Below are 13,783 nucleotides of genomic sequence, written 5' to 3'. Positions count from 1 at the left end.
TTATGGTGTACCAATACAATTTTGAAATGTTTTAAATCTTTCTTAAATTTGATTTTCTTAAAACTACAACTGAGTTCTCTGTGCTCATAGAGAGATATTTATTTTATGAGTAAGTTAATTCCACTTAATATACTAGAAAAAATTCCAACTGCTATTACAGTGATGCAATTAGTTTATTTGTAATTATGTTTTTCCCCACTGGTAATTTATAATACATTATATTAAATTACTACTATAACACTCCTATGTTGGTCCCACTAGATGTTCTTAATCATTTACTTAATTATTAATTGGAATGCAATAATCTAGTGTACATTTATAAAATAAAATAGTAAATATGATTTATATTTAAAGGTATAAAGATAAAAATTTAACAAACTTTAATGTCAAAAAATTTGCACTAACAACATTGTCAAGTGATGCTGGCATCTTGTCTATGCAAAATGTATTTGTTTTATATAGAACTATTCAGTGTCCTTTTATAATAAATGGTTAATGTTAACAGACTATACAGAGTAAGATTTTGTAGTTTTAGTGTAAGTAAGATGCCTCAGTGGGTAAAATTACCTGTTGCCAAGCTTATAAGTTTGATTCTGCAGGTATATGAGGTTGTAGGAAAGAACTCACAAACTTTGTCCTCTAACCTCCATGTGTGTGCCTTTGTATGCCCATGACTATGCACACATGCACATATACCACTAAATACATACATGAAAAATGTAATCATGGTTTTTGAAATATGAATTCACAATCTATAACATTTGTTATAAAATGTTGTGATGGCTTCTTTGAAAATGTGCTACCCTTTAAATAGCACAGGCTGGCTGAGTTTTAGGAAGACCAGGAAACACATTCTCCACAGTCTCTGTTATTGGCAAGATAGTTAATAAGCAGGAATTTGTTGGGAAAGGGATCGCATATAAAAGTCATAACTCAATGGAATAAACAGAAATGGATTGATCTGGTACAGTGTGATAATTTCTCTTGGTTTCTGAGGCTGAGGATAAAATTTGTGATAATACACTGAGTCGGCATGGGTGAGGCCCTGGGGTCTATTCCCAGAACAGCAAGCAATACCAGCAGGAAAGCTCATAGCTCAGAACAATATGTAGATAATTAAAATAGAGGAAATGCAAAGAAGGTAAATATAACAAATGGGATGTGTTCTTATAAAGAAAACTAATAAAGACAAAACCCTTGAAATAAAGACCAAGTGTAAATGGACACTATCAAAATCAGGTTGTGGGTTTGCAACATTAACAGAAGAAAACTTCCAAAAACACATTACAAAGTGAAACTGGTCAATGAATTCTGTTGACAATGGGCCAGAATCTTTGTCACATCTCTGGCTGTAATCAGACAGGCAACAGGACTTGTTAAAATAGATGATAAAATACTAGCCAGAAAATACCAAAATATTAAAAATTTATAAAATGAATACAATTTAAATAAGGAAAATTCAGTAAAACAATATTTATGGACAGAAAAAAAAACTGCAGAAAGCCCATGATAAAGGAGAAAACATTATACAAGTGTTAGGTCTACCTCATTGGGCATGACAATGGTTAAATGTACTTATATGTATTTCATCACACAAGTAGCAAAGTGAATAACATGGAACCAAATATTTAAATGTTTAGTTTAGAAAACTAAAGTCTTTATTAGTGTATTATATACAATATCACCAAACTCACACAAGCTGTTCCAGAAAATAGAGATCAAGGCAGACACAGTGGTTCACACATACCCAATCCTCTCATTTGGGATGCAGAGGCAGGACAATCCCAGACTGGAGATTATTTTAGGCTGTAAAGAAAGAGATCAAATCCAGCATTGGCACATAATGAGATCCTGTCTAAGAAAGGAAGGAAGGCTATGCCATCTGTTACCTTTATTCTAAATTTAGAATAAAATAAAGCTAGAGGTGGGGGAGGAGGAGGAGGAGGAGGAGGAGGAGTAAGAGGAGGAGGAGGAGGAGGAGGAGAGAATAGAATAATTCTTGCTGAAAAGCTCCAGTGGGTGAATTGCTTACCTTGCCAGAACATGGTCCTGAATTCAGTCCCCAGGATTGTAATGAGCATTAAGAGTTGCACTTATCGTCTCAGTCTGAGAAGGCAGAGACTGGGAGAACTCTGTGTTCATTGGCCAGGAAGAGACCCTATCTCAAACAAAAACATAAGGTGGACTGCAGCCAAGGAACTATATGAGGTTGTTCTGTGGCCTCTACAAGATAGATGCTGTGCCACACCCTTAATACACGAGGGAGAGAGAGAGAGAGAGAGAGAGAGAGAGAGAGAGACACTCTTGTGTGTTTAGGTGCAATTCATTTACTACATATTACATTTAGTATGTAATTAATGACTAATATTTTATGATTATCCAGTGTCTACTCATTCCATATTGCTGAAATAACCCCATTCAATGTGACTCCCTTATTTAGGCAAGAATCCCAAATGATTTTGGAAAAAATAAAACACTTGGTAAATCTGACAAATATTTAACAATACAGTCATAGTACCTTCAAATGAACAATACAAAAATGTAAAGGGAATGCCTGAACTGTATGACAATTTCCACAAGGTTACCATAGCAGGCATCTTGTGTTACACTGAAGCACAGATGCTCCTGTGGGATCTAGGAAGGCAAGTTTGCTTTCTTCAATCCTTTCTATGCCTTTAATCCCAGCACTCGGGAGGCAGAGGCAGGGCCAGCCTGGTCTACAAAATGAGTTCCAGGACAGCCAGGGCTACACAGAGAAACCCTGTCTCAAAAAACCAAAACCAAAACAAAACAAAAAACAAAACAAAACAAACAAAAAAATGTGCCCCCTTTAACTTCATGCTTCTTTTTTTTCCTCTAAAACCTGGTAAGTTAACTTTGTGTTGCTCAGGTTCTCAAGGGTGTGGGGACATCCACTAAAGCATGACCAACCCACAGGTTTAAAGAGATATCTCTCCTCTTTGGCTAGCAATCAATAGTTCCCTAACTATTCCCTAAGTGTGTGGAATTTTGAGGCCCTCCACATTCCATTCTGAAATGTCACTGACTTTAGCTTGTGCAGCAAACAATGGCTGCTGTGAGTTCAAGAGTGCAATAGTTTCTACCATGTCCAGAAGACATTGTTTTATGTTGGTCCACCTTGATTTGTGATTCTAATCATTTGTTCTTCCCCCTTTCCTGCAGTAATCCCTGATCCTTGGGTAGGGGTTGGGGTATGATGTGAATGAACTATTTATGCCTGGATGTTCCACAGACACTTATTTTCTGATTTTCAGGGTATTTCCTCTTGGAAACCAATTCTGTGATGAAAGAAACTATTCAGAAGAAGAAGCTCGCAAAGAGAGAGACTAGAATACTTCACATTGATGACTATGGTAAAAATTAGCACATCATACACCCTTCAAGAACAGCTTTCTCTGCATCTTATACTTTTACATTTAAATGACTCTCCATCTTTAATATTTTGCTCTTTCTTTAAAAGAACTTCCTTTACAGTTGTCCTTTCCCAAAGATTTTGTGGAGAAAAACCAGTATGCTCTTCTATTAATAATGTAAGTATTTTATATTTTATTAAAATGAACGAATCTAAAGATTTGATAAGTATACTCTTGTGCCTCACATGACAGATTTATTAAATGAAAAATTATAATTATTCTGGCTTAGTCAGTGTTCTACTTTCATTTCTGCTCTTGGTATAAAATATCTTGATGAAATGCAACTTAGGAAAATAAGTGTTTATTTGGGTAGTAAGTCCAAATTACAGCCATCATTGTGAAGAAGTTAAGGCAGATAAATCAAATAGCTACTTGTTTCATATCCAAAATCAAGAGCAAAGAGAAATTAATTCATATATGCTCTTTTGGTTGTGCTCAGCTGAATTTCTCCATTCTTATTTAGTTCAAGATTTCCTGCCTAGAGAATGGTGCTGTCCACAGTAGATTGGATCCTTCCTTTTTTTTTCTTACGTAATTTTTTTTATTACGTATTTTCCTCAATTACATTTCCAATGCTATCCCAAAAGTCCCCCATACCCCCCCCACTCCCCTACCCATTCCACATCACTTAAACATCAGTGCAATCTCTTGTAGATGGGCCCAAAGCCAAGTTGATATAATTACCTGGTTAAGACTCTCTTATGAGATGATTCTAAATTCTGTCAAGTAGACAGCTAAAAACTCATCATCATAGCTAGGAAGACTGTCAACTTAATGGGTGCCTTATTGTGTGAGAATATATGTTTGTTTGTTTGGTTGGTTGGTTGGTTTGTTTTGATACATCCTCAATATTATAACATATCTGTTTCTGTTATTTGCAATATTGATACAAGGCAGCTTGGTTTGTGTATATCTGTTTAGTAATTTTTAAAGCACTGAATTCTTGATCAGTGATTTTACAAAGTGAACAAATACACTGTTTCATTTTTAAATAACTTGTTGTCTGTGTTGCTCTTTTATTTCACATTCCTTGACTTGTGGCAAGGGAAAGTAAGTCTGTTTAGGAAACCAGATTCTAAGAATATACAGCTTTACAATTGAATTTATTCATACTTATTTTTTTATGAGATCAGGACTGTATAGACTTCAGCATAGAGATACTAACACCTCATTGTAACTGATGCCATGCTCATTTAGTCTTCAGTGCCAAAGGCTTATTAGTTACTGATTTACTAAGAAGCCTGGAAGCATATTGATTCACAATGCTTTACATTATCCAGAATTACATTCAATGAGTTAGTACGGGCAATAAAAAAAAAAAAGAAAAATGTCATATGTTTTCCAAGTATTCTAGATGACTATTCTCAAGCTTAGTTGGCTTGTGCAAAGTCTAGTTTGCCACCTCCTATCTCCAGGCCTTTAGGAAAGTATCATAATTTTTTCATAGTAATTCATAATAATTTAGCCCCTATATGTATTAAATGAAATGGAACACATTCTTTGCTCTAGGTCTGTGTTGTGCTTCTCTAATACATATGATTCATAGACATAGAATGCTGGTTTACACTCTTCAGTATAAATTGTGTAACTAATTTGTAGTGTGTGTGTGTGTGTGTGTGTGTGTGTGTGTGTGTGTGTGTATACAAGCCAAAGGTCAATGTTAGTCATTGCCAGTATCAGTTGTCTTTTTGCAGATAGGATCTCTCATGACCTAGAACTTTCTAAGGAAGCAAGGCTGGGTGGCTAGCTCTACCTCCAAGCTCTGGGATTACAAGTATGCATCATTACAGTGGGGATACTTTATGTAGATTTTGAGTGCTCTAACACAGGTCCAGACATTAATTTCCCCTTCAGAGCCAGAAGAAGCTGCAATTCCCAGTGGTAATTTTCTATATATCCTTCCTTGTCTCTTTCTTCTAACCAGTTTTATTCTTTGCATATGATATATTGAGGAACATACTAAAGACACTGAAATAAGAAAAAGGGGAAATAAAAAATATTGCCTTAGTCATTGTTGTCAAAGTAACTTCCCTGAAGGAGACATAAACATCTACCTCTCCTTCTAATATCTCAAGATCAAACTTAATTATGATTTCTTTAGTCCTGAGAAGTTCCAATGAGTTTATTAGGCTTACTTACAGAGCCATTAGGGAGGGTTTGCAGGCAAGAGCATGGGTGACCTTAAAGCAGCCACACTCAAAAGTCTGTTCCCAGCAGGTTTGATGACTTCATCTGGCTGTCTTTCCCAACATATTTTCTCTAGAGGATGCATACTCTGAGACCAGGGAAATTGGTGCAGAATTTCATGTGATTTGGTGGGGTGATTGTATACTTGGGTGAGGGTTCCATGATCCTCTTCTCCCTCTCCTCTCCTATGAGTAGGCTCAGTAGAAATTAAAACAGTGACAGTCTAGCTAGGAGAATAGTTCTGTATTCAGTCATGTTCCCTTTTGGAAACAGAGATTTTGTTGTTCTTGTTACTTTGTCTCAAATTTATTACAAAGCAAATTTTCCTCAGGGAAAAGATGCTAGGTTTCTCAGGATACATGACCAATAAAATAGAAGATAAAGGATAATATCATGTTTGGAGCATGGTTCCTTTATGCAAATGGATACAGAGACAGTTATTCATGCTTCCTTGCAGGGATAAGGTACTCGCTGGGGAAGGTTGGCCAGATATTGAGATGTTCACCTTTTGATGTGGTACATTAACTGGATCTTCCTTTAAACGTGTGCTTTTAGCTGGTTGATTATGACTAAATAATCAGGATGTGAAACAATAAGTTAATTTAAAAATCTATTGCCCAGAAAATGATCATTTGAGTCTCTTTGAAGGAAGCACACCAGTAAAATTGTTGGTTGTGTCTAGCTTCCAACTGCAGCTCTTAGGGTTTCCAATGCACGGCTTAAGGCTTCTAAACTACTGTTAAATTGTGAACCAATTGTGGATAACGCGGTGTCCTTACATATGCACTTTGTACAATGAATTTTATATGCATAATGTTTACACAAAATGAAAACATTGTCTGGGGCATAAACACTTTCACTTAGTGTCTAATAAATTCTAAGTATAATCACACTTCTTTAATAAATTGTATATAATCATCATGTTATCTGGGACATAAACACTGGCAGATAGCACCTTAATAGGTTGTACATGCAATCATACTTTTATTAGAGATAGTGATATTTTATACATCTAAACATAACAGTTTAAATATGAAATGTGTGATATAGGACCTATAAAAATATTTAACAGGTAGATGCTACCAAAGCAAATGAAATCATATAGTCAGGCTCATGGAATTTACATTGCTACATTCTGGCTTGCTGAAAGAAAGTCTGAAAGCAGGTGTTTAAGTTCTGGCTTTCATTTCTATTGATAGGTGCTGCTCACATGATTTACTAATTCACTTTATTCTGAATCCATTGCTTAAAGATATTGCATCTAAGGAACTGAGCACAATGTAACATGTATAAACAAACAATTTATATTTTAATTTCTATTGTTAAACATCATTTCTAGAACTTTATGCTAAAAACTCTAAGTAGACGTTGCATACATAGAAGTGTTTCTTTAATTGATGTTTTTTGGATTTTTAAGAGAAATTTAATTTGCACAGTAAAATCATCTTCAGACAAAATGTTTTCCTGAAAAATGACAATAATTTATTTTTTTATAACTGGAAAATCCTACTCCATGAGGAGTTCTGTGATATTACCTAGAACTGAAATGAACACTTTTTATTCTAAGAAAAAAACATCTTTTTTTTTTCCAGTGATGATAGAGCTTCCCTTTCTAAAACTGTAATAGATAATTGTATTCTTCAATTATTTTGAGTTAAACATTACTGAGCAAAAATGTTCAGGTTTCTACTACTTAGGCATAAATGTTGATTTAGTGACTATAGTATCTTGATTTTTGCTGTTTTGTGCAGTAGATCTGGTCTACAAAGTGTCAGAAAACATTTCTTAGACTGGAGAAATGGTTTTATAGCTGAGTGGAATATCTGGGATAGCTAGAGATATAGTTCAATTCATAGATTACTTGTGTAACATTCCTGTCCCAGCACTGATAAACCAGACTGATAGTGCAGTCGAAAACCTCAGCATTCAGGTTGAGGAAACAAAAGGATCAAAAAAATTCAAGGTCATCTTGGGGATATATTCAAAGTTTGGGACCATCCTAGGATACAAGAAACACTTCTCTCTCTCTCTCTCTCTCTCTCTCTCTCTCTCTCTCTCTCTCACACACACACACACACACACACACACACACACACACACACACATACACACACAAACAAACAAAATAAAAGCATATAAAAATGAACAAAACACCATCAATCAATCAATCTATCAATTAATCAATACTATGATTGGATTGTCTGTCATTGAGGTCATGGGACTGTATTCCTTTTGAATGATGGTGTTTTCTGTAAGCTCACTCTCTTCAAGCTCTGTATCAGTAGCTGATCTATTCTAGGTACTTTGAATCTAGGTGACCACTCTGTCTTTTGCTTGGCTTTTGTGTACTTTAGTTATCCTCCATGCTCTCTTTCTCAGTTGTCTTTTTGCCCTCTGTTAGGACAAGCATAGGGACTTCCAGGCAATGTGGTGCTCACAGCACCATCCACTCTGAAGAACACCTGGCTCCTCTAGACTTAAGACATTATTTGTCCCCAGCTGACTACATCACTTTGAACTTGGCTCGGTGTATATTTGCTCATGCTGCCTCTTTTGTTGCCTAACCTAAAAAGTGCTAGTAATATATAATGGCATATTTCTTCATAAGTTCCTGTGTGTCCTTGGTGTTAATATGTAATATCAGAGAGTGATAAGTGTTTCACACTTTCATATGTTAACCAAGCATCTCTTTCTTTTGTATAATCTTGCCTCAGCACACTAATTGCAATATTATTCATGCCCCAAGAATATTGACAGAATGCATGAGTAAATGAATAAAATGAAAAAAAAATGAATGAATCAATTAACCATGCAAGTTTCAAGAATGAGGTGAATTGGAGAAAGATAGGATCATAATCAATTTGAGTACTTATGTTTAAATTTAACCTTCTGGGTGAATCAGTTTCTCATTTCTTTAGATTTTCTGAATTATGCTGAAAATTGATTCTTAGACATCTTTGCACCATTTTTTTTACAGCATAACTCTGAACTTACATTATGAAGCTAATAAGAATTAACATCAGCAGCTATTATTTACTTACACACGTCATTGTAAAAATGTATAGATATCATGCTTTATTCTTTATTTGTTTGTGACATATATAGGAATGTTCACATACATACAGGTACACCTGTGTGTGGGCACATGTCCAAGATTATCATCAACTTTTATTCTCAATGACTCTCTTCCTCAAAGTTCTCTTACTGTAGTTTTGCCTTAGTCTAGCTAGGTACTTTGTCCCAGGGAATATTCTAGCTCTAGTCTCCTATTCTAAGAGAACTAGGATTACAGACTGGCCACAATACTAGTTTGGATTTTATCTGGGTACTCTGTTTCTGAACTACAGTTCCCATTATTGCCTGTAAGACTCTTTATTCCCTGAATTCCTTATGTGTAATTCTCAAAGAATCATGCCTGCACATAATTTGTTCCTATCTTAACAGGAGGAAACTAAGAATAGAATATGTCATGCCAGTCATCCCATGACTCATGAAAAGGGTAAAATTATTGCTTGATATAAAAGTCATTTGTTTAGATCAAATCCTGAGTTTCTTACATTAACTATCACAGTCTGCCAGTAGATTTTGCCAAATTATAATAATTACTGGATGATTATGAATGATTGATGGATTGATGGTGTTGGTTTTTTTTTAATATCTAGTAAAGGTCTTTTGCTTCTGTGCTCTTTAGACTTTACAGCTCAAAATGCTTTCAAGATTACTACAAGACCTCCCACTAGACCTTAGCATTTAAAGTGCAAATACCCCCAACTGGTATCTTTGAATGGGGACCATGTCTTTGATCCCAGGGCCTTGGATCATATTCTAGATCCACACATTGCAACACCAAGGAGCCAACCATGGATGTCAGGGATTTTAGAAGCTTTGTTTTTTTGTTTATTGCTGTTTTCCGTGTTGTCTTAATGCATCTGTGAGATGCTAATTGTAAGCATATGCATTGCCTCCCTGGGAACTGTTGGACATGAACCACAACGATGATTCCTCTATGCTGATGACAACACCTTTACCACATATGAAATATCCTACACCTGATATGGGAACTCAAAATATGCTCTCCTATTAAATAGCACCTTTATTTTCTTTAGAAAGTAATTTTCTTTCAATACTGTCATAATAGCAAGGTAAGTATGGTAATGCTTGTTTTATAGATAAGGAAAACTGAGGCCTATAAGTGGTAGGTAACGCCCCATATATTGACAATCTATTTGAGATGAAACATTATTGGGCAGATGGGACCAGAAAATTGGCACTTGCTTGTATTGTAGAGGTACAGTGTTGTATTTTTGTTACAAAACTTGGGGTAACTGTCTATGTGCTGTAGGACGTCAAGTATAGAGCATCTTCCTTGAGAAGCCAACTAATCATCTGAATGAATAGAATCATGAAAAGCAGTGGGTCAGAGTGCTTACTACTAAGCCGGGCGTGGCGGCACACGCCTTTAATCCCAGCACTCGGGAGGCAGAGGCAGGCAGATTTCTGAGTTCGAGGCCAGCCTGGTCTATAAAGTGGGTCCCAGGACAGCCAGGGCTATACAGGGAAATCCTGTCTTGAAAAACCAAAAAAAAAAAAAAAAAAAAAAAAAAAAAAAAAAAGAGTGCTTCCTATTACCAAGTATAAAGAATTTACCTTGATCACCCAGGTGAAAGCACGAAAATTATTCCTGAAAATTGTTGGATGAACCTATATTATGAACACACACACACACACACACACACACACACACACACACTAAATAAGTGTAGGGAATGTATAAACTCAGAACAAAATGCAGATGTTCAGCATTTTCATCCTTTAAAAGTCCTTTGCTGGCTAAAAACGTGTTTCCTTTGTGCTTTGTAGAAATGAGCCACATATGCCTAATATTTAAGTGAATATTTTCTAAGCAAGTCTTATAATTATGTTATTGATAAATGTTGAAGTTACCAAATTACCATGTTTTGTAGTTCCTTTATTTCTATGTCTCAATGTATTGATTTGTAAGATGGTTATGCTATAAGCCACTGCTCATCACTAGCATTTGGCCTGCTGTTTCTGTTTATTTGATACAGTGAAGTAAAATAAAATTAAATATCTGTGTTTATATGGCCATATTTTTATCGATAAATTGATTCCTAGAATCCAGTTAAATAAGTTGGAAAACAGAATGGCATAACTACTAGAAGTTGTCACAATGCCTTACCTAAGGTGAAGTACATGTTGAAGATTTGAATGTGGCCTGAATGAGCAATGGTTCATAGAAAAGATCTGACACAAAACTACTCTTCAGCTAAGATTTATTAGGAGAGGGACTCACATTCTTTGACAGCTGAGATTATACCTTGAAGTGTGAGACTTGAGAAAAGAACCCCATGGTCATAGGATCCTGAAGCAGAGAGCCTTCCTTTCAAGACCTAGAGAGCAGTAGGAAAGATAGTTACCATGAGAGATAGCAAGTGGGAGCACTGAAGAGAGAGATGGATCTTTCAATTTTGAAGAGCAGATGGAGTGTCAGACTCTCATAGGTTTTCAGGATGTTGGCAAGTTTTATACTTCATGACATCAGCACGGTGCCAGGAGTCACAGAAACAAAGACAGGGTTCCACATTGGGTAGGACTACACTTCAAAGTTGCTTTGGTTCTGGGAAGCTTGCCTTTCCTCAGTCCCTGCTTAGACAGATCTGAATTCTCTCACAGTCAGAGAAAGAAGCTGTCACTCCTTTGTCCTGATGGCAGGCATTAGGAGACTTGGCCTGATCTGGGGCTTGGGGGGAGTCAGGCATCGAGTGGGTCTGTAATCTGACAGATGTAATTTAGGGTCTGTTAATTTTCTATAAGTTCACCACCATTCACCATCTGTGGATCTCAATATTTTACTCAAAGGAGTCCCACAATGAATTAATTACAGTTTTTATTGTATGTATTGAGAAAATTGGCACTTGCTTGTTTTATAGAGGTACAGTGTTGTATTTTTGTTACAAAACTTGGGGTAACTGTCTATGTGCTCTATGACGTCAAGTATAGAACATCTTCCTTGAGAGGCTAACTAATCATCTAAATGAATAGAAGAATAAAAAGCAGAAAAATGCAATATATCCCTTGTGGCTATTTTTGAAAGAGGAATAAAGAGATCCAGTGACACTTTCAATGTCCTAAAGTGGAATTAAAGCTTAAGTACTGGACCAGGAATATGTAACACATCTATGCACCCCTGGAAAAGATGTAGTCCTGTTCACCTGAGCCACCATTGCCTAAGCTTCAGTCTCATCCTATAAGTTGAACTGATGAGTTTTTAGAACTGTGTGAAATCTGTTTGGGGGAGACAACACCCTCCCTCCTGCTAAGGCTGAATGTTTGTTTGTTTGTTTTTGTTTGTTTGTTTTTGTTTTGTTTTTTTGTTTTTCTCCTCACAGCATAAGATGGGGAAATTCCCATTTCTTGCAGTTTTACATTTCACTATTCTGGTATTCAGAATGGACTGTCTCCATTTCTTTCTGTCCAGTCATGCTTCCATCAATTCTCCCTTGTGAGTGCACAGGCCCTCATTTCCTGCTGCTCTTCTCTCTCCCCGAAATTCAAGCCACACCTTCTGTGGCCATGCTCTTGGCAGAGCTGGGGAGCATTAACAGGGCTTATGCTGTGTTACAGAGTTGTCTTTCCCTTCTTGTGGCAAGCAAGGCCTGTAAAACAAAGCTCTGTGTCCCCAAACTCAACAAAACACCTGCTGTCATCTGTACTCCCCAACTCTGCCAGTGCTGGCAACAAGCCCAGTCTCCTGCTCCTGGGTCCCCTGCTACACAGTACCTCTGCCTATGGCATAGTGCTGATAACCCTCTTAATTTGTTTGAGTATTTTCCTTTGAAACTGATAACATCAGTACCTATTTATACATTACTCCATTATAAAATATTTTGTGTGTTTGGCTCTACCTGTGGATGAAAGTACATATGTCTGCACATGCACATAGAGGCCAGAACTTGATATCTGGTATATTCATCAATTTCCCTCTACCACATATTTTGAGACAATGTCTCTCACTATACCTGGAGCTCACTGACTCATAAACCAGGTGGATAGAAAGCCTCACAAATCCCACCCAGCTTCCCCTCCCCCATGTCTTTATTATCACATTGCTGCAATGAAAGGCATGGATTGCCATGACTGGTTATTTCACAAGGAGTGTGACAGAGACATCTCCCAATCCTCTTCTACATTCTGTTAGCCACCATTTAGAATATTTTTCACTCTAAAATCTAAAAGGCTTTTAGTCATTATATACATATCAAGAAGAGAGTGGATCTTTTTGTGTTTACCCTACTTATAAATTTTTCTGGGGTACCCGTTTAATGGTAAGTGGTGTAGGTGCATTCCTTTCGAAATGCAAAGGAATTGGAAAAAGATGTTACATCTCTGGGATGATGTAAATATTAAAGTCAATGAAAGAAAAGTTCTTCTAGCCTACTTCCCTTTCTACTCCCTCCATGATGCCTTTAGAAATTATCTCAGAAGGAGATTGGCCAGAGGATAAGAATTAATGTAGTGAGACTTGACAACAGACATCATTAAAAGACAGTATTTCCTTCTTGCTTATTTCCAGTTTTTTGCCTGGGAGATGTCCCCACGGCCCTTTTCTGTTGGTTCTATTCTGTTATTTTCATGTGCTATCTAGGATGTTTATCCCAAGGTTAATTTCGTGTGGATAATGCTAACAGTCCATTTTTGAGTTTCAGGCCTGGCTCATTAATATCCAGGCTGTTCACTGATTCAATCTGTGTAGTGATGAGAGCTCATTTTTTGGCTCCTTGTTGCAATATGAATATCAGGACAGAAAGAGGTGGATTTTCCATTTCTTTTATTACTCTCGCAAGAGTTTTTAAATGATATTTGTTTCTGGCTAAGGAGAATGTGCTGGACACCATTTAAAGAAAGAGGAAAAAGGTATACAATTCCCTTTTAGACAAGAAAGGGGGTCTTTAATAATCACTAGTGCTGGCATGAGGAAATATGGTATACCAAAATATATTGAAGAAAAGGGGAAATGTAGGGGCAAGGGTAGGAAAAGAGATTTCTGTTATATTAACGCACATTATTTTGCCAATTACAAAATATTATTTTATCCTTTCTTATGTCTGTGTGGGAAGGGAGTATGTCCATGTGAGTGCAGA

At 36.5% G+C, this 13,783-nt stretch overlaps 1 protein-coding gene across 4 annotated transcripts in view; it reads left to right on the top strand.

Moving 5' to 3' along the window:
• The window catches only part of Dpp10 (dipeptidyl peptidase like 10), a 1,458,922-nt gene that overhangs the window by 1,419,433 nt on the left and 25,706 nt on the right, over positions 1–13,783 (top strand). For all 4 annotated transcript variants that reach the window (XM_021165015.2, XM_021164934.2, XM_029476885.1 and 1 more), the window contains exons 18-19: positions 3,276–3,374; positions 3,482–3,551. In XM_021165015.2, the coding sequence (XP_021020674.1) occupies positions 3,276–3,374; positions 3,482–3,551 (169 nt within the window). The remainder of the gene's footprint in view (positions 1–3,275; positions 3,375–3,481; positions 3,552–13,783) is intronic.

This window comes from Mus caroli, chromosome 1 (genome assembly GCF_900094665.2).
Source record: "Mus caroli chromosome 1, CAROLI_EIJ_v1.1, whole genome shotgun sequence".
NCBI classification, from domain to species: Eukaryota; Metazoa; Chordata; class Mammalia; order Rodentia; family Muridae; genus Mus; species Mus caroli.
Note: the sequence above shows the minus strand (reverse complement) of the source record. Positions and strands in the feature narration are given on the sequence as shown.